Here is a 21273-nt window from a genome sequence, read left to right on the forward strand (position 1 = left end):
CCCATCCCGCACGTGTTGTAGTCGATCGTAACGTTGCGAGGTAGGCAGCCTGTTTTCTCTCCGCTGCGACACGGCACTCCTCGTCGTACCAGCTGTTCTTTTGCACTTTCTGAAAACCAATGGTTTCGGTTGCAGCTGTACGTAAGGAGTTTGAAATGCCGTCCCACAGTTCCCTTATACCGAGTTGTTGACAACTGCTCTCAGAGAGCAGGAGTGCAAGCGGAGTAGAAAATCGTTCGGCTGTTTGTTGTGATTGCAGCTTCTCGACGTCGAACCTTCCTTGTGTTTGTTGGCGTGCGTTTTTTGCTGCACAGAGGCGGGTGCGAATCTTGGCTGCATCAATATAGTGGTCCGAGTCGATGTTAGGACCTCGGAGCGCACGCACATCTAAAACACTGGAGACGTGTCTTCCGTCTATCACAACAAGATCGATCTGGTTGGTGGTTTATCGATCCGGAGACAGCCAGGTAACTTGATGTATCTTCTTATGCTGGAATTTAGTACTACAGATAACCATATTTCGGGCCCCGTAGTGCCAAAGATACCTTCTTTGCCCACCTTGGCGTTGAAGTCGCCAAGCACGATTTTGACATCGTGGCGGGGGCATCTCTCATATGTGCGCTCCAAGCACTCATAAAAGGCATCTTTGGTCACATCGTCCTTCTCTTCCGTCGGGGCGTGGGCGCAAATCAGCGATATGTTGAAGAACCCCGCTTTGATGCGGATTGTGGCTAGACGTTCATTCTCCGGAGTGAATGATAGTACTCGGCGACGGAGTCTCTCTCCAACCACGAATCCAACACCAAACTTGCGCTCCTTTATATGGCCACTGTAGTAGATGTCACAAGGACCTACTCGTCTCTGTCCTTGTCCCGTCCATCGCATTTCTTGGACGGCGGTGATGTCAGCCTTTATTTTCACGAGGACTTCAACCAGCTGGGCAGCGGCACCTTCCCAATTAAGGGACCGGACATTCCAGGTGCATGCCCTCAATTCTTAGTCCTTATTTCGTTTGCCATGGTCGTCATCAAAAGGGGGGTCACTCATGCGAGGCTTGTTGTTCCTTTTCATTGGGGGTGTTTTTTTACGTGACGGGTCCCAAACCCAGCGCACAACCCTATGCAGGGGATGTTTCGCCTTCTTACGTTAGCTCGCCTTCAAACGGATGTTCTTAGGCTACCCAGAAGATACTTGGTCAAAGACCGGAAGTAGTGAGCTGCTTGAGTCACATGCAAAAGAATCGTTTCTGGCCACTCCCAAGTGAATGGCGATCACAGAACTTTCCTCACTTGCGTGAACTTCTACACATGACTCCATCCTCCCCTGACTGACAGTACCACCAACCTAAAAAAAAATTTTCCAAATCTTTCGACGCGCGCAGTGTAAATTCAAATGTCACCTTATTTTTTGGGCACAGTGTATTTAATTACACTGCATACATTCAAATATATCAAAAATTTACACTAATTGTGTATTTTTTAAGAAAATAAATATATTTTAAAAGCTATTTTGCGCATTCAAACTTTTAAGATATTTATGTGTTTTCATTTATGAAAAATAGCAAGCCTTGCCATTAAATCACAAATTTTTCTCTTTCATATTAAGAAAAATTTTCAACCTTCTTAATATTTAACAATTCAAAAAGTCGGAATATAAAATTCATATTCAAAGAAAATTTTCCATTAGAATTTCATAACGGCGAATATTTTATTTTGAAGTGAAGCGAAGCGAAGCGAATTAAGTAGTAATGATTTCCGATTTTTGCGAAAATAATAATTTGAAGTGCCTCATCCGGAGTTAAATTCAAAATTACAGAATTTTTTCATCCTTTGGAAGGCTTGTTCAAACAAATGAGCAATCGTTGTAGATTTTTGAGGAAGTGGGATTAATTCCAACAAGGGATTCCACTCCTCCTTATGTGACAAATGTGGACAGAAGATGCGACCAATGGAAAATAAAAAATCAAAATTAGGATGGATGGTGGTGCGATTCAAAGCCAACGAAAAAAAGGAGCGAAGCATTGTAGGCAGAGCATTAATCCTGCTCGAGGTACATTTTTGAATGGGTGTCAGTGTCATTTGGCTCCGAAAGAAATTTTAGCAATAATTTGCTGTTTTGTGAGCAAAATGAACGTGACGACTGTGCATGCCCAATTAACCAACTGGCGTAAGCAAACAGAGGAGCCGATATTAAGTTGCAACACAGTTGTTGATTACTACAGTTACTTCAGGGATATTGCTGAGGTTATATGTTCCAACGCAGAGTTTTATCTCGGGGGAGAGGGCAAAACACTCCAAATCGATGAAACTTTTTTAACGAAACGAAAATATAACAGAGGACGCGTTACGGGACAAATGACAATAACGGTATTGGGACTTTTGTGTAAGGAAAACAAAATCTGTCGCTTTTTCCGCGTAAACGGAAAAAGTAAGGCAGATTTATGGCCTTTCATCAAAAAGATTGTACATCCTGGTACATCCCGAATTTGTACTGATTGTGGAAAGCAATACTATCGCTTAAGTCAACTTTTCAGTGACGGTACTGTATGCTTAACCACCAATCATAGCATTGGTGAGTATGTGGAGAAAGGAAACGCAGACAATACCATCAATGACCTCGAATGTCAAAATCGTTGGTTCAAAAGTGCAATTAAAAGTCGACGAAGCCAAAAATTATTACATCAAAGTTAATGCTGCCCACCAATAATACCAACGCGCACCTTTGCTGCTGGCAAAAGTTGAACTCTCTTTATTCAACAAATTTACTTAGTTTTTATAATCAAATTTTGCTTACTTACTAAAAACTTACATATGTACGAGTTCTTACTAGCTAGAACTTATTTCTATACATCAAATAATCATAACGGAAGCTAAAACCAGTGCGAACCTCAGTTTGGTTGTGAAACGGCTCACATTGCGGCGGCACGGTTTCCGCTTGTTATAGTGCCGACGAAATGTGTTTTTGTTATTGCAATTTTTGGAAATTAATTATATTTGATTTAATTTTACTTGAGCAATGCAAAATATTGCTGAATTAGATTTTACTTACAAAATTATCTGTATATTTTGTATATGTGCTAACTCCCCCTTTCTTAAGCATCAGCGTCTCGCTGATAAAATTTCATTTGCTACTGAAATCTGTGGATAATCTACTATTGGTGGAATAAAAAACGAATTCCTATTTTTTGGTTTTAGTATGATATACAAAGCTAATGATATTCCTAATCCTTCTAAATAATTCAATGTTATTGGGCTTATAAAGCTGCCCTCGTTATCCATGACTAATGTCTTTGGTACAGTAAAATAGTGAAGAAGCTTTATCAGCTTATCCCTGATATGCAATACTGATTTATTCTTGATTCTAAAAAATTTCGCAAATTTAGAGAATTTGTCAACGCACGCAATAAACTTTTCACCGGATATTTCTATAATGTCTATATGCAGTATTTCTGTTGGGTATGAAGGTATGGGAGTTGCTTGTAACTTGGGTTTTTGTGGATGTCGGTCGTATTTATTACATCCACAAATTTCACATGACTTAGTATATTTTTTAATAAGTTTAGTCATCTGCGGAAAGTAATATCTTTCCAATATAATAATAAATCCCAACGGTTACCCTCCTCCCGCCCAACCGACGCGAGGGGCGCAATCCGCGAACGAGCGGAATTAGCCGAGTCATAAAAGGCAAGAGAGTTTTAAGCGTTGCGATCTTAAGCTGCTCAGCTACAGAAACAAAAATTTCAACAGCCAAAATTAAGAATTAAATTAAAGTTTATAATTTTACTTGTTGAGAGTAGCTAAACTCATTTTTTTAATTGTAAAAAGTGAGTCTGTTAAATCAAATGTGCTGGAATGAAAATTGAAATCATGACATATACGGCGGAATGGTTCGTTTAACTCAAAATTTGTTCTAGAAAATTTTAAAAGTAAGGGTCTAAACTGCCTGGTAGAGCGAGCGGGGAAGTTAAAATTAATATCAGATAAGAGAGATGGGCTACAGTCTGACCCATTCATGAGTTTTACAAGAAATATTATACCAAGCATCTCCCTACGACTAGCGAGTGTCGGGAGATTTATAAGTTTTAAACGGTTAGTGTAAGGGGGAAGATTTAAACTGGAATCCCAATTCAAATGATTTAAGGCAAAAAGTAAGAATTGTTTTTGAACGGACTCTAACTTATCCGAATGGACTTGGTAACTAGGGTTCCATACCACAGAAGCATACTCTAATATAGGCCTCACCAGAGATGTAAAAAGAATTTTTGTGGTAAGCGGATCTCTAAATTCTTTAGACTAACGTTTAACAAAACTAAGAGCGCCTTTAGCTTTAAAAACCGTGGAAGATACGTGAAGATTAAAATTGAGTTTGGGGTCCATAGTTTCTCCCAAATCAACAAAACTGCATACTTGCTCCAACCTAAAGTTTTGTATTGTGTATGAAGTTGGGTCTACAGATCTACGTGAAAAGCACATTGTTTTACATTTTTTAAGGTTCAATGGCATGTCATTTCTATCACACCAAGAAACTAGGTTGTTTAAGTCTGTTTGCAACTGGCATCTTTCGTTGTTTGAAGTATACGTTTTAAAAAGTTTTACATCGTCAGCATATAATAAGACTTTTGAAAACTTAACAACAGATGATATGTCATTAATAAATAACAAGAACAAAATTGGACCAAGATGGCTACCTTGTGGAACGCCTGAAGTAACATTGATTATGTCAGAAAAAGTATCGTTAAATAAGACTTGTTGAATTCTATTGCTAAGATAAGAAGCAACCCATTTTAGAAATATTGGTTGAAAACCGAGAAGATCAAGTTTATTCAAAAGAATTGAATGGTTTACTTTATCAAAAGCTTTACTGAAATCTGTGTATATAACATCAGTATTCTTATTCTCCCTAAAGCCAGCAGATACATGTGATACAAATTCAAGCAAGTTAGTTATAGTAGATTTCCCTTTACGAAAACCGTGCTGAGAACAAGAAATTAGTGGAGAGATCCGGAAGGTTATGTCGTCTGTTATAATTGCTTCAAAAAGTTTAGATATTGCAGACAACTTTGCTATTCCCCTATAGTTTTCAATAGATGACCTAAATCCACTCTTATGTAAAGGAATTATAAATGACTTTTTCCATATGGATGGAAATAACCCTTGCATAAGAGACGAGTTAAATAGTTTTGTTAGGGGTTGGTATATATATTTGGCACATTTCTTAAGAAAGCATGAGGGAATCATATCTGGGCCATAATTGTATGATTGTTCTAACATGTTCAACTGACATAAGACGTCTTCTTCGGAAATGGTAGGCGCATTAATGACAGAAATCGGACATAACTTGTGCTGATACGGAACATTTTTTGGAGATTTTGGAGAGTAATTGGACTTAAAGAATTCAGCGAACATATTAGAAATGGTGTGATTGTCACTAGACATACTAGACTTATATTTCATAGCGGACGGAAAGTTAGAAATCCTGCGTTTGGAGTTGACGAAACCATAGAACAATTTTGGATTACGTATAATATTATTTTTTGCTTTGTTTATATAATTATTATAACATATTTTGTTAAGTTCAGCAAATTGTCGACGCAATTTAGAATATTTTGAATAGTCAGCAACTAAACCAGTTTTTTTAAAAAGTTTAAAAGCACGAGATTTTCTATTTTTTAATTTACATAATTCTTTCGAAAACCATAAATTAGAACTCCTTTTTTGAGTAACAACACACTTCGGAACATATTTTTCAAATAAGTTTAAAATAGTTTCATTAAAGTGGGAAGCACTAAATTCAATATTGCCACTGTAATCTGGCCAAGTTACTTTAGAAAGTTCGTAATTAATCTTCTTAAAATTAGCTTTCGCAAAGTTGAACCGAAAACAAAGGTCTTGTGTATTGTTAAGAGCAAAGTTGGTTATGATTTCGATGTTAATTTCCAAAGCAGGATGATGCGGGTCCTCTGGCCGAACCAAAGGATCACATCGGACAACGGAGAACATTGAAGCGTTATCAACATAAACTAGATCTAAGAACTTACCAAACTCGTTTGAAATTAAATTAATTTGGTTAAGACCCAACTCCGACATTTCATCTAAGAACTCGTTAAAACATAAGCGAGTACTAATAGGAATGGTGTAATCATCAATAGATTTCCATGATACGCACGATAAATTGAAATCTCCCAAAACAATCATGGAATCAGTATTATTAGCCATTGAGGAAACCTTATTTATTAATGAAGCATGCTGCAAATATACAGATATGTCCGAGTGAGGCGGTATGTAAGATAAAGTTAAGTAGATATGGCCACTATTAGCGCAAATACGAATGCACTTAAATTCTATGAAGTCTGCATGCGAAACATCGACTTCTTCAGATGGAATTGAAGAATGAACAGCAAACAAGACACCACCTCCTTTTCTGTCCAGCCGGTCATATCTAAAAATTTGGAAATCGCTGATGAATATTTCATTATCAAAAATGTGAGGCTTTAGCCAAGTTTCCGTGAAAGCAATGATTTTAAGGTTACAATGAATGCTGTTTAAATACAAATCAGCAAGTTTTGTGTTAAGACCTCTAACATTTTGATAATAAACAATCAGCGAATTATTGTTAATTAGTTTTTTGTAATACTGGGATTTCTTGGCAATTTGGTGATAACTACAGGGGGCTTATCACGTTTGTGCTCGAATTCGCGCACAAAGACCCCCGATGGCCAGAATGAGTTATCTAGTATCGATTGAAAACTGTCTGCGGATACGTTGATTTTAAACGACGAAATATCTCTGTTGTATTTGAAATTAAATTTACGGATGTCTGTATCTTCCGTTTTTAATTTCGACGAGATGTAATTTTTTATATCGTCGACTGTGGTATCCGCAGCAAGTCTAGAGAAAAATATTGCCTTTTTCCGCGGTATTACCACTCAGTTTTTAGTAGCTGATTTGGACGTATTTGCAGGCGGATCTTGGGAAGTTTTCTGCTTACTGTGTTCAGTAATAGTTTTCACTGTGTCCTGAGCAGACGGAACTTTCTCACCTTGAGGACAAGGGGATGACAGATTAATAAGGTCAATAGTGGGTGGGGGCATTCGTTTTAACGAAGATACAGTGGTATCTTCATCAGACGGACGTTTACGTTTTGATGAAGGTTTTTGATTCTCTTCCCGAACATTTAGGCATTTAAATGATTGAAAAAGCATTTCATAATTCCTAAATTTTTCAGTAAGGGTTTCAAGCTCTTGACCAATCTCCTTGAAACCATTGCGCGCTTGCTTAAAGACTTTAAACAATTCAATTTCAGTTGGTCTGCATTTTAAGCAAGACCAGCGCAATCCCTTACTGTCAAGAATTGAATCCAATATCCTACCTGTCAGTCCAGCACATTTAAGATGGGCAAGCCCATCACAAAGCCAGCAAGAAACAAAGCGTTCCGACTCGCCTTTTACAGAGCAGTTCGGAAAGTTACAAGTCATAATGATTAAAAAACAGAAACAAAAAAAGATAAAAAAAAAAAAATTAAATAGAAATATAAAAATGGTAAATAATAAATGAAACAACGAGCAATGACAAAAATATTTATGACAAATGAATGCAATAAAAATTGATGGTTATCAAAGATAACAACCAATGTAGCGAGCAGTTTGAGATGCACTGTAATACGCTTAAAGTAAGAAACTCGCGAACAGCTGTGGACAAAGATGGAAACGAATAAAAACAAGAAAGAAATTTAAGTAAGCAAAGTAAATTAACACTAACAATTTCACTACTTAAAATGTAGCACAACAACAAATTTAAAATGACTCGGCGAAATAAATTAAAATTAGCCAACACACAATTACTAAATATCAATTGATTCAACAGCACAGTATAACACTGATACTTATCGTAAAAGATCACTTAATCCAGACACTTTCAAATAAAGTTTTAAATAAGATTAAACAAATTCGCCAGAGCACGAAACAAAGCACGAAACAAAGCACAGCTGAACACGAGAATTTTCCTATATTTTCTTTACCGTTTCGATGAGCTCTTTTGTGTTCCGGTTCTATTATTTTAAATTTAACTTCCTCATCAGGGATATCAGTAACCACTTTCTGTGTTATCCTGATACGAAATTGTGAGAAATATTCTTGGTATACCTGCTGTAATAATGAAATATATTTTTCGTGGATTTTAATACCATTGATTCTATTTGGGTTGAGAACGCTTTTCAAGATTTCAATTAGTTTTTCCTTATTGTAAGCTTCACATGTAATGCGGTGCCTGTGGTACCTTGGATGAGGTTCTTCGTGAATTATCTCCTCCTTTCCTTCTAAGAATACAATTTGATTTTTGAAAACATTTAATGGCGCTTCACAGTGAGGAATGAGTTTTGAGTTATCCTCTTCTGCGCTATGTTGTGAATTTTCATCTGTGGATGTGAGCGTATTTATTTCTATTGGTAACCGTGATAACGCATCAGCGACTACGTTAGTTTTTCCCGGTTTATAAATGAGTTTATAATTATACTCTTCTATCCTTGCTTTCCACCTTTTGAGCTTGGCGTTGTTGTTACTGTTACTTAGTGCAAACGTCAGCGGCTGGTGGTCGGTAAGGATTTTTATTTCCTTAGCTCCATATAAGTAGGTCCTTAACTTGTCGAGGGACCATACTATGGCGAGCATTTCTTTTTCAATTGTGGAGTAATTCTCCTCGGTTTTATTGAGTGATCTAGATATGTAAGTTATGGGTCTATCTTTACCGATTTCCCCTTGTGAAAGGACTGCCCCAATTGCTGTATTGGAAGCATCTGTCGTCAAAATAAATGGTTTATTGAAGTCTGGGAATACCAGGATTTCGGAAGACATAAGCAGATATTTTATATCATGAAATGATTTTAAGCATTCCTCTGTTAGCGAAATTTGTATTCTTTTAGATTGACTTGCTTTCACTTGCGCATTTTCGCCTCTAGTTAAATTTGTAAGTGGCTTGACAATTTTCGCAAAGTCTTTTATAAATCTCCTGTAATATGACGCTAAACCTAGGAAACCTTTTAATTCCTTAAGGTTAGCAGGTGCAGGAATCTTTTTAATAGCGGATATCTTTTCAGGATCTGGCAAAATACCTTCTCCTGTAACGATATGCCCTAAAAATTCCACTTTCGTCTTGAAAAATTTGGATTTTTCTAGATTGACCTTTAGATTTGCTTTACACAAGAGCGCGAATACATCTTTAATATTGGTTAGATGTTCTTCTTTAGTTTTATCTGTTATTATAATATCATCAATATAGACGTAGCAGGACTTCCTTATAAGAGGTTTGAGAACGTCATTGAGCATTCTCTGAAAAATGGAAGGGGCATTTTTTAAGCCGAACGGCAACCTAGTAAATTCGTATTTACCATTGGCTGTTGAAAAAGCTGTCTTTTCTATGTCCTTTTCCTTCATCCTGATTTGGTGGAATCCGGATGTAAGGTCGAGTGTGGTAAAATAACTGCACTCGCCTAAGCTAGCAAGAGTGTTGTTTATATCAGGTATTGGGTAGGAGTCAGGTATCGTTACTGCATTTAGTCGTTTAAAATCGACGACAACTCTGTACTTCTTTTCCCCTGTCGGCCCTGATTTTTTTGGTACAATCCACAATGGTGAGTTATATGGGCTCTTTGAAGGCCTTATTACACCATTGTCCAGAAGTTCTGCTATCTGTCTTTCTACCTCACTCCGGAGGTTGGTTGGGTAAGGGTATGATTTTGTATAGATCGGCTCTTCACTTGTTGTTCTTATTTCTGCTAACACGGTTGTATTGATTGTCCCACTGTCAGAGACTGGTCCGAAAAGTTCCGAGTACTTATTTATTATTTCCCTAACCTCCTGTTCATGGGTCGTTTCTTGAATATTATTTATTTGTTTTGATACTTTTTGTTTTAGTGGCAGTACCACATCCCCGAGGGTTAGCGTGTCATTTTTTCTGTTTATAATCCCTCCCAATTCTTTGAGGGTATCATCACCTATGATGCCATCAAAGGACTTTAAATTAGATAATATAAAGAAATCAATCTTATTTGTTATACCTATACTTTTAAAAAATGATCCACACAGTTTATGGGTTATTTTTACTGGACCCGCGGCTGATTGGACTTCAAAAGGACATCTAAGTTTACTGGAATTCCTTGAAAGTTTTTCACACACAAATTTTTTATTAGCTCCTGTATCTATAAGGAATTTTAAGGTACCCCCATTTTTTAAGGTGAGTTCTAGATGGGGTAAACTAGAGAGGCGTCTGTCATAAAATTTATTTCTTCGCACTCTCCACCTTCAGTAAATTCTTGGTCCTCTGTTTGAATATTAAATAATTTTGGGTGTTTCCTAGGAATATTTGAAGAACTGTTGGATGGCCTTACTAAAGGTATATTTACCGGTCGGTTCATATAATTTATTTTTTGTGAATGTATTGAAGGGTCTACCTCCATCGGGACCGCAGGCTTGGGTTGGGTTGGCCTAGGTGGAGGTAGCGCTTGAGTTTGAATATTTTTATTATAGATTTGATTTTTTTCGAACGAGTTTAATTCCCTTGGTACAAATACCTGTTTTTGGTTCATTTGGTTTCTTTGCGTTTGGCTTAAGCTACCTATATTCCTTGGGTAGATTGAATAGTTTCTTAAGTTAATGTTTTGTATTTCAAGACAGGAAGCGTATGCTTCGGGTAAGTTCTTGGGTCGTTGGATGACTAGCATCCTGGATAGTTCACCGTTTAGGCCTCTGATGAATACGTCAAGGGCTCGGTTCCTATAAGTTTCTAGTAGCACGCTACTTGTTTCTCTGGAATAGTCCTGTCCCTTTATTTTATTGATTATCAAAGATAATTGGTGATTAATTCGAGCATAGAACTGCTCTACGCTAAAGTGCTTTTGAGATAAGGATCCTAGTTCGTGTTCTAGGGTCTTTAGGTCGCGTTTGTCTGCGTAGTGCAGTGACAAACAACTCTTGATTGTCCCCCAGTCGCCATAAAATATATTATATGATATTAAGGCCGTATCCGCAGGACCTTTCACTTTTTGCCTAATGTGCCGTAAGATGGCTCTATAGAGTGGCTTTGTCCTTACCACCTCATAGTCCTGTAAAATAGATTCTACATTGTGGATCCAGGAGATAAATTGGATCGGGTCTCCTTCGAATGTCGGTAGGTTCTTTACACTATCAGGCAATCTGCTAATTTCGGCTAGGTCTGCCTCTGTTAAGTGAATAAGGTTATTTGGGTTAGCGCTTTCGTTGTGTGGGTTGATTCTAGCTTCTAATTGATTTATTCTATTGTTTAATATCTTAGCTTGCTCGATTTGCGCGTTTATAGCGCCTGTCAAGTGTGTGATGGCTTCTTGTACTTGCTCCATACTGAGGCTCACCAGTTTTTACAATTTTTTCTATTGCTAATTGTTATAATCTTGCTCTTATTACAATTTATTTTAAATTGCTCAATACATAAATTTGATTACAAAAAGGTGAATAACTTAATTTTAATTCTTACAACAGTATCGGGAGTATCAGCTTCTGCATCCTGATTTCGGGCGGTCCACTTGTTCCTTTTTGAGGTGTTTTACTCCGCTACTTGGGAGTGGATGACGTCACAGTTCAGGCTTTGATTGTTGTCTTGGTGGTTTTGCACTTTTGTCTACACAGTTGAATATGCTGCGAGAATAATTTTCTCAGTTGCACAGTTATTATTGTCGTATTAGAGTCACTTTGAGCACTTGGTGTTATGGCAGCTTTTCTACGTTGATTCCTTCTTGTTTAGGGGCAACAATAGTTTTTATTAATGCACAGTTTTGAGTCTCTTTGAGCACGTTTTTAGATAACAGCAGTTTTGTTAAGCTGCTTAGTTACTTACACGCGGATAACAGAAGTTTTATTAATGTGCGATTAGAGTTACTTTAAACACTTTGTTTAGATAACAGCAGTTTCCTAACGCTGTTTTTTTTTCTGCTCGCGGGCAACACCAATTTTATCAATGCGCGATTTAGAGTTTTCTAACGCTGCTTTTTTCAACCGATATAGACAATTTAAATTTGAAGTCTCGGGCGCCAGTTAATGCTGCCCACCAATAATATCAACGCGCACCTTTGCTGCTGGCAAAAGTTGAACTCTCTTTATTCAACAAATTTACTTAGTTTTTATAATCAAATTTTGCTTACTTACTAAAAACTTACATATGTACGAGTTCTTACTAGCTAGAACTTATTTCTATACATCAAATAATCATAACGTAAGCTAAAACCAGTGCGAACCTCAGTTTGGTTGTGAAACGGCTCACATTGCGGCGGCACGGTTTCCGCTTCGGTTTCTGCTTGTTATAGTGCCGACGAAATGTGTTTTTGTTATTGCAATTTTTGGAAATTAATTTTATTTGATTTAAATTTACTTGAGCAATGCAAAATATTGCTGAATTAGATTTTACTTACAAAATTGTCTGTATATTTTGTATATGTGCTAACTTCAATATATGGCTCTATACGACTACCGTCAATATTTTTTAGATAATCCTCTAACAGATTATCCCCTCAAATCGCGGCGTCAAAAGAATCGTAATCGCGCCCCTTATAGTATTTCCCTTGCAAAGGTATAAAATGTTCGGTTGCCTCCGAACTTAGCCCTTTCTTACTTGTTTTTGTTATGTGGTGCGTAAATAAACAAAGAATACGGTTTTCCGACGCGCGAACACGCCACGTATAAGTGTCCATTAGGGTGGGTCGATTCCGGAATTTTTTCGATTCGGTATTTCTAATAGTGCGGAAAAGTTGCCTTAGTACTTCCTGATTCCAATGCAACTTTTTGTTTTGAGATCGGATTGCATCTTCAACCCGAACCTCGGCCTTGAAATTTCGGAAATTCGCCTAAAATCGTGAAATTGTCTACCTAGCACCTGAAATACGCATCTCATGGCAAAATGTATAAAACAAAAGTTATTTGTCACGTCATTTGCTACCGAAATAGTATATGTGAACATGGCCGTAGGACGAACCGTTCCCCAAATACGAGCGAAAAGGCGGCGCGCCACAGCGCAAGGTGAAAATCGGCTTGCGGCCACACTTCTTGACGTTGATTTCGCCGAGTGCTATCACTCACATTCATTCACCTACGCCAAAGGACACGTTCGGATAGGTCTCCACACAAATATTTATTCATCGAGTTCCTTCACTCTTGTCGGTGATTTCGCCGAGTTCTATCACTTACATTCATTTCCCTGCGCCATACGACACGTTCGGACTGGTCTCCACATAAATATTTTTTCATCGAGTTCCTTCACTCTTATCGTTGATTTCGCCAGGTGCTATCACTTATATTCTCTCAACAAAACACAGAACTCAAAATGTCGGTATCTAAATTTAAATTTAGACAGAAATGTCCTGTGTTTGGCATATATCCGTACAATCTCTCTGAGTCCCAGTTACCTACTTACCAGGATGTTCTTTTGTGTTATCAGTTTGAAAGATTTGGTATAGGGCGACTCCGAGGCGACAACTATGAACCTAGGAGTAAAGAGGTTACAGAAATAGTTGCAAAAAAGGTTGAAAATACTTTCAAAAAGTCATCTATTCCGATAGTTTCACACACCAGAGTTGTACAAATGCTCACCACATACCATAAGAAATTTCTGACTCTTAAAAAAATGTTTTTAAGGAACCCAATAGGTTTGAGCTCTAAAAGAGACGACTTTGTCTCTTCTGCCGGAAAATTATTTGACATCGCTGCTAGTAAATGCATTTATTTTTCTTCTCGCACTTGTCCAAAGGAAAGGAAAGTTCCTATCAATGAACAACCATTTCTCTTGGACCAGAGAACCACAAGAATTGGTCGCATTGGAAGTGTTGATCTACCTGAAACAAAAAAGATTGCAAAGAAAAATGAACGTAAAGAAAAGTTTTCAAAACGTCATTCAACATCAACACTTATCAGAAAAGTATCAGCTAGAACACGTGACCATTCAGATCAGCCAGACTCTCATACAGACGACAACAATGTAGACGCGTCGCACATTGATTCTTCGAAAAACGATGGTGATGATGAATTTTCTCTTCCATCCTCTAAAACCAAACAAAACACACTAGTATTGCAACACACTGCTTTAGCTGCCCAAAGATTTGGAGTAAGTGATAGAGCAGCGGCCTTGATTGTTTCATCGGCTTTTCTGGATGCCAAAAAAGCAGGTTTGATAACAGAGGATCAGGCTAGCTTTGTCACTGACAAATGCAAGATTAGTCGGGCAAAAAAAAGTGTTGGTGTTAAGCTCCAGAACACCGAAAGTATTGACTCCGTATATGGGCTGTATTTTGACGGCCGCAAAGACAATACACTTACACAAGTCAGCGAAGGTGAAAAGTACTACCGCGACACTGTCAAAGAGGAACATATTTCTCTTATAGCGCAACCTGGTTGTCATTACTTTGGCCACGTCACTTCTCCTTCCGGGTCAGCTGAGGATGAGACGCAAGCTATATGGCAACATTTACAAGACAATTCAGTTGATGTCGAACATCTAGAAGTTGTCGGTGCTGATGGCACCAACACGAACACAGGTTGGAAAGGTGGAATCATTCGGAAACTAAATGAAAGAATAGGTAGGCCATTACAGTGGGTTGTTTGTCTTCTACATTTCGACGAACTTCCATTCCGTGCTCTTTTCGAACACATAGATGGTGTCTCAAAGAGTCCAAATACATTCTCTGGCGACATAGGTAAACTGCTCCCTGATTGTAAGAAGATGCCTGTTGTCAAATTTGAAAGTTTTCCATCCTGCCAATTACCTTCTGAGGTTATTAATCCGACCCAACTTAGCACAGACCAAGCTTATCTCTATAAAATATCAGAAGCTGTTATTTCCGGTCAATGTTCCTCAGATTTAGCGTCGATGCATCCAGGTAACATGTGCAAATCTCGCTGGCTCACCTGTGCAAATAGAATTCTGAGATTATACATTTCTACTGACAAACCAACAAAGGAAATAAAGATTTTGGTCAAGTACATACTTACAGTTTACTCACCTTTGTGGTTCTCAATAAGATTCAACAGTTCAATCAAAGATGGCTCGCGCCATCTCTATGCTGCAATTCAAAGGTCGAGATACTTACCCGCTGAACTGCGCAAGGTTGTCGATTCATCCATTCAACAGAATGCTTTCTTTGCTCTTCCAGAAAACATTCTCCTTAGTATGATGACTGACGAACGGATAGAAGTCAGAAAGTTGGCCCTTGACCGTCTTCTGGCAGCCAGAGAAGCAGAGTCTGACACCATAAATGGAAGAGTTAGATGTAATAAAGTGCCAAAGCTGAATTTCAAAGCTAATACTTATTACGATATGATTAACTGGAAGACTATTACCTTGACTGTTCCACCAGTTCTTTGTTCAGTTTCTAACGAAGAACTCATAAAAGGGCTGTCGGGATACACTGCAGAGGTATGGAAATTTAGTGAATTCCCCTCTCACACCGTGGCAGTCGAGAGAATCGTCAAACTGGTGACAGAGACATCTTCTAAAGTTATTGGCCCCCAATCTCGTGATCTTTTTATACGCTCTACACTGAAATCTAGGCAACAAGTGCCAAAGTTTAGTACAAAATCTGATTTTACCAATAAATTTGACACAGATTCAGACTAAAACAAGCCTGACATATGGTTGGGTTGGGCTTGGGAGGAACCCGAAGAGCAGCCACCTCCACGCTCCATGAGATGCGTATTTCAGGTGCTAGGTAGACAATTTCACGATTTTAGGTGGATTTCCGAAATTTCAAGGCCGAGGTTCGGGTTGAAGATGCAATCCGATCTCAAAACAAAAAGTTGCATTGGAATCAGGAAGTACTAAGGCAACTTTTCCGCACTATTAGAAATACCGAATCGAAAAAATTCCGGAATCGACCCACCCTATTGTCCATGCGCAAAACAGGAACTCCAAGTTGATTCCGCAAATTTCTAAAGATTGTTCTTACCTCCTTATTTATGGTCATTGCAAAGGCCAGACATGCTTAACCCCTTGTCGGGGAATAACTGGAGATAGTATATAGGTATATTTTATGTATACACGCATATATGTAACAATATATATATCTGTATATGCGAATATATACTATTTAAAATTTTTAAATTTCACGTTTATTTTCCCTTGAACACATTTCTAGTAATTTAAAAGAAATAGATTATTCATTAATGTCTGCTTATTTTTTTCAGTACCTGACATCTCTAATATAACTTCAACAAAAATCAGTGCAACTGAGCTCGGAATATATTGGAATGTTTCAGTGAAAACAAAAAAGTGTCTAGAAGCTTATAAAATTTATTTGCATGGCCCATTCCAACGTATGGAGGAAAAGCAAATCAGTTATTGGAACAAAACAAAGGAAAACGAATATGCTTTTGAAAACCTAGATCCATGTGGCATATATAAACTTAGCGTATATGCTATATCTATCAATGGGTCGTCCGGTTTACCCAGCGAAATAATGTTACAAACTTTGGGAGCTCGTGAGTAATAATAAATAAATAAACAAAAAATTATTGCATATGACTGAGTACATAACCTATATATAATTTAAAGTCAATAATATACCATGTTCCATAATCATGCTTTCGTAGGCTTTGGATAACTCAAGGTTTGTTGGGCTATTTGGTATTTCTCCTATTCTCTCTTCTTCTCTTCAACTTCCATAGCGCGATAGCGAATGACATTCAAAATGCTCTCTCCAATTAGGAACTAGAAATCTTTAATTCTTTAAAACTCTTTCTTTGAGAGTGGAAAACGTTTTGAAAAACACCTTTCTGAGAAAATAATGAAAACGCGAACGAGGCAGATGTCTCGCACCGCACGGAGCATAGATGTTATTTTTAATCTAATAATCACATAACCCGATAACCACCTTACCGTAAACAGCCTAAATGTAATATCGGAAGAAACTGTTCAGATTGGCTCACTATAGCATATAGTTTCCATACAAACTGAACGATCGGAGTCAAATGCTACTATTGGAGACTTTTTCAGTTAATGAGATATGTATATTGTGATACAAACCGAAAAATCAAAATTAAGTTCTTATTATCTATTGGAATTATTGCCCAAGATATCGCTTTAACCTTCAATAAAATTGTTAAGGTCGAACTGCCATACAATCTGACCAATCAAAATCAAGTTCATATATGGGCAACTTTGGCTAAATGAACCAATGTGAACCAATTTTCTTCGCAATATAATATAGTTTGTAGGTGTAACGGAACTAATTAATATTCTTCATTATTTTTTATATTGTAATCAGAATTAACCACTATACAAATAATATATTCTAAACAAATCGGTTATAATATTAATTCCAATTTGAATTTTCAACAAAAGTGGTCAGGTAGACATGTGACTAACTGAAACAACAATGAATAAAATGTATATTGGATGCATTGTAGAACACTCACCACTACGTTCAATTAAATAAAAATGTCCGTTTTATTTTGTACACATTCCGATTTTCAACAAGTTTATTTAAATTTATTGATTTTATTATACATATGTACAAACTCATTAAAATTTATATCGACGGGCTAGGCGGCGATACTCCAATTCCGGGAACGGTTTGTCACTATTTGCAATCAAGTGGACACGGATCGTGATTGAATTTGGTAATTGTAGGAGATTAGCGTTAGGTGTCGACCCGGCGGGCTGTATATGCGAAAATTGATGTTGGAGAAAGTTGAGGTGCGGATTGTAAGTGGATATGCGACGAGTGTCTGAGGAATTGTGTTCGCTATCCTCTTCGCTTTTGCTTTTTCTGGTTGGGTTGGTGCGAGTATTGATGTTGTTGTGTAGTGGCATCCTGTGGTGAATTGCGCTGTAGCATTAGAATGCGCCAGTTTCACCGGGTAAAGGGGGTGGATACTTAACTCATTTAAACAAACAAATTGAAAGTTATGTTAAAAATACGTAACATAAGAATAAGGAGCAAAAATATTTTTTTTTTGTTAATTTGCAGTAAAATAATTAAATTCCTAATTTTTCCAGACACATATTTTATTATGTATTAATAATAAGAGAGCAGTAGTTTTTTAAGCATAATTGTGTTTTAAACACTGAATTAACTGATAGATAGGTTCAAAACAAAACCTAATAACGTAGGTAAGAACTAAACATAGTTCGATGGGTAGGTAGAAAGTATAACTGAGGTATAAAAAAATCTATAATGCCTCTTTTGTAATTAACACCTTAATATTTCCCCAAAAATTGCTTGATGAATTTTCGCATGGATTAATGTCTACGACAGTAATATAGTATCCAGGGAAATTTTACAGATCGGACATTTATATCATAAAGCTGCCTTATAAACTTACCGATCAAAATAAATTTTAGTATGGAAGATTTTTTATTTGACAAGAATATGTATGGCACATAAGATAAGTAGCAAAAATATGATTAAATAAATAAGTCCCTAATTTTTCCAGTATGCTATTATTTATTTAATATTAATAATTATGAATAATTAACATTGTAAGCAGGGTTATCCAACCCTAAATAACTGAAAGGTAGGTACAAAACAAAACCTAGGTAATAATCAAAGTTAGAAGGTTAGGTAAAGTCTAACCAGGTAAAAAACAGGAAGAATTTTGCATATGGTTCTAAAAAATTTTATAAAGAGGGTGTAAACACATCGGATTACTTTGTGGCGTTTGAATTCGGAGTATAGAAATGAGGAGGAGGGACGTAACACCGCGGAACATAGACAGACTAATCGGGAATATAGAGCAGCAATCGAGAATATAGTGGAGCAAGTGCGCGACACAATATTCAATCAGGCGTTAGAATCCGGAATATAGAGCTCAGGAGCAGGAGCGTGACACAATGGAACGTTCTGTATGACGCCAGAATCCAATAACCAGAAAAGAAGAAAAGCAACGAGATGCAACATTGAGGAAAAGTCGTCGAGGAGATCCAATAAAAAGACATCGTGAACAAATTTTAAATTATTTTCAAAGAAGAGTGACATGCCAGCAAACCAGGCAACAACTTGCAACCGAGCCAGAATCAACGTGGGAAAGAGAACAATTTCATAGGTGGGATCCTGCAATTCGTCAATTGAAGAGCGAAAGGCAAGCTAGGTGGAATATCAGAAGACGTCGTGAACTTTCTCCTGATGCACTGCCAGAAGAACAAGCACGTCGACGTCAAGCTGCCAATATATTTGATATGTACGAATTGTTAACAAAAAAAAGGGCCCACAGAAATATGCGTGTATTGTGGGGCACTTGATTTCCTCACCAAGCAAAAAAACTAGAAAAAGGTCAGACCTCATCAAAGTTCACGCACTCGGAAGATACTAGAAAAGTTTTTTACTTGTCATCGAAGTTTCCATCTACGGACCAAAAATATAATTTTTGCAGCACCTGCTATCGGATTGTCAAACAATGTAAAATACCAAATATCTGTCTCTCAGAAGGATTTAAGTTTCCTGTTATTCCAGAATGTCTTTAGGATTTAACGTGTCTGCAGGTTTATCTATTCAGTACCAAAAACACAGGCATGGTCGAGCTTGCCTGAGATACCTGCATGAAAACAAGTGTGCCGATTCAACATGCCATATCCGCCGATGCCGCGGACAGAAATTCTTTTCTCCTTTGAAGAATGAGGAAAGTATTGAGCAACTCAAAATTCAATTTCTAAAAATGGAAGAACTATTAACTCAGACGCATCTCGCAGAAGACCTCGCTCATCTGTAAAAAAAAAGCCACACATTCTCGTAAAGAGTAACTTGCATAACAAGCTCGATAAAAAGCAAAGCAAGCAGCTATAAAATAAAATTAATTATATAAAAATCGACTGAAGAAACAGCTTATAATATTTTGAGACTGCCTTTATCTGAAGGCAGTAATGGGGAGATATTTATAAATACATCTTATCCAAACAATCGAATAAGGATGCTAAAGCCCAGACGTGAATTGGATGCTTTACAGGAGAATTCTAAGGACATATATGTATGTACCGAGTGTACTGGAGCACTACTCTCAAAGGCCCGATCAATTGGAAGAACTATGCTTAGCAGATTTTGCAGTATGGTTCAGATTTTCCAAAACAAGTAGGAATGTTTCTGTTAATAATGAAGACTACAATGAAGTATGACTGCACTTACAATGGCATTAATAGATGGATCGAGATTTTTAAGGAAAAAGAAGCAAGCGCTTATTCTGCGCTGAAAGCGTTTCAGCGTTGAAAATTCAAGAGCTGATTTCTTCAGGGAAACTGCCAAGATGTTTCACTCATGGAGAAATGAGGAGACCGAGCTCTTAAATAAGGATGTCGAGAGTGTTTGCAACGCTCACAAGGAGCAAATTGAGCAGATTAAGCTCAAATATGACATATTTTTATCCAACGAGCTTGAACGGATTCTGGAAAACCTGGATGTTTCAGCAAAAGAAAAAGCTGATGAGGGAACTGCCTCTCAACTTTTGAAAGTCAGCCTCCCGAATTCAGAGCTCTAGCTGTTCCAGAGCAAATAGAAGATGTTATTGTTTTTTTAGGACAACAATAGTTTGGAAGAGGCGGTTCGATTAATTAAACTACCACCTCTAATATTAGAAAGAGATTTGCAGGAACTAACAGCCAAGGTGTTACTCTGCGCACCTACTGGCAAAGCAGTATTTGGAATTGGAGGTCTAACACTTCATTCCATTTTTCACTCACTTTCCCCGCCAACAAGTCCTCCGCCGATCTTCGGCTCTCAATAGTGACATATTGAACACCATGCATGCTAATCTCATAGATATTAGGCTTATAATAATTGATGAAATTTCAATATTTGGAGCAAAAATGTTTGCGTATTTAGATTGTAGGCTAAAGCAAATTTTTATGTGCTCACTTTGAGGCATTACAATTATCGTATTTGGTGACTTAAAACAGTTGCCACAAGTAGGAGATCGATGGATATTTGCGCCGAATGAGAATGATCATTACAGTGCAATTACAGGAATGCGACTTTGGGATCAATTTCGATACTTCGAGCTGACCGAAATAATGCGTCAGCGTGCAGATCAAGAATTTTCCATCGCTTTAAAAAACATGTCAGAGAGAAATGTGACACACGCTGATATCCAATTAATCAAAAGCAGGGAAAAGACCTCTAACGTGGTACACAACGAAGGCATCCATCTCTTTTATTCAAATGCTGGAGCAAATAATTTCAATACAACAAAACTGGCGAACACGATGACCGAAGAGTTCATTTCGACTGCGAAGGATACAATTAAGTCAATTTCCTTAACAGAATGCAACAAGGCAAACA

At 37.4% G+C, this 21273-nt stretch overlaps 3 protein-coding genes across 19 annotated transcripts in view; 1 reads left to right on the top strand and 2 right to left on the bottom strand.

The window, feature by feature from the left end:
- Nucleotides 1–21273, top strand: part of LOC105232674 (phosphatidylinositol phosphatase PTPRQ) — an 862901-nt gene that overhangs the window by 230700 nt on the left and 610928 nt on the right. For 16 of the 17 annotated variants that reach the window (XM_049451209.1, XM_049451203.1, XM_049451205.1 and 13 more), the window contains one exon: nt 16193–16486. In XM_049451209.1, coding sequence (XP_049307166.1) covers nt 16193–16486 — 294 coding nt within the window. Of the gene's footprint in view, nt 1–16192; nt 16487–21273 lie in introns of those variants that run through there. The other variant, XM_049451217.1, reaches the window with a different exon arrangement.
- LOC125777147 (uncharacterized) overlaps nt 1–21273 on the bottom strand; it is a 495194-nt gene that overhangs the window by 166751 nt on the left and 307170 nt on the right. The gene's annotated exons all lie outside the window — the stretch shown is intronic.
- The window catches only part of LOC125777143 (uncharacterized), a 537355-nt gene that overhangs the window by 3552 nt on the left and 512530 nt on the right, over nt 1–21273 (bottom strand). The window lies entirely within an intron of this gene.

Source organism: Bactrocera dorsalis, chromosome 3, assembly GCF_023373825.1.
Source record: "Bactrocera dorsalis isolate Fly_Bdor chromosome 3, ASM2337382v1, whole genome shotgun sequence".
In the NCBI taxonomy this organism is placed as follows: domain Eukaryota; kingdom Metazoa; phylum Arthropoda; class Insecta; order Diptera; family Tephritidae; genus Bactrocera; species Bactrocera dorsalis.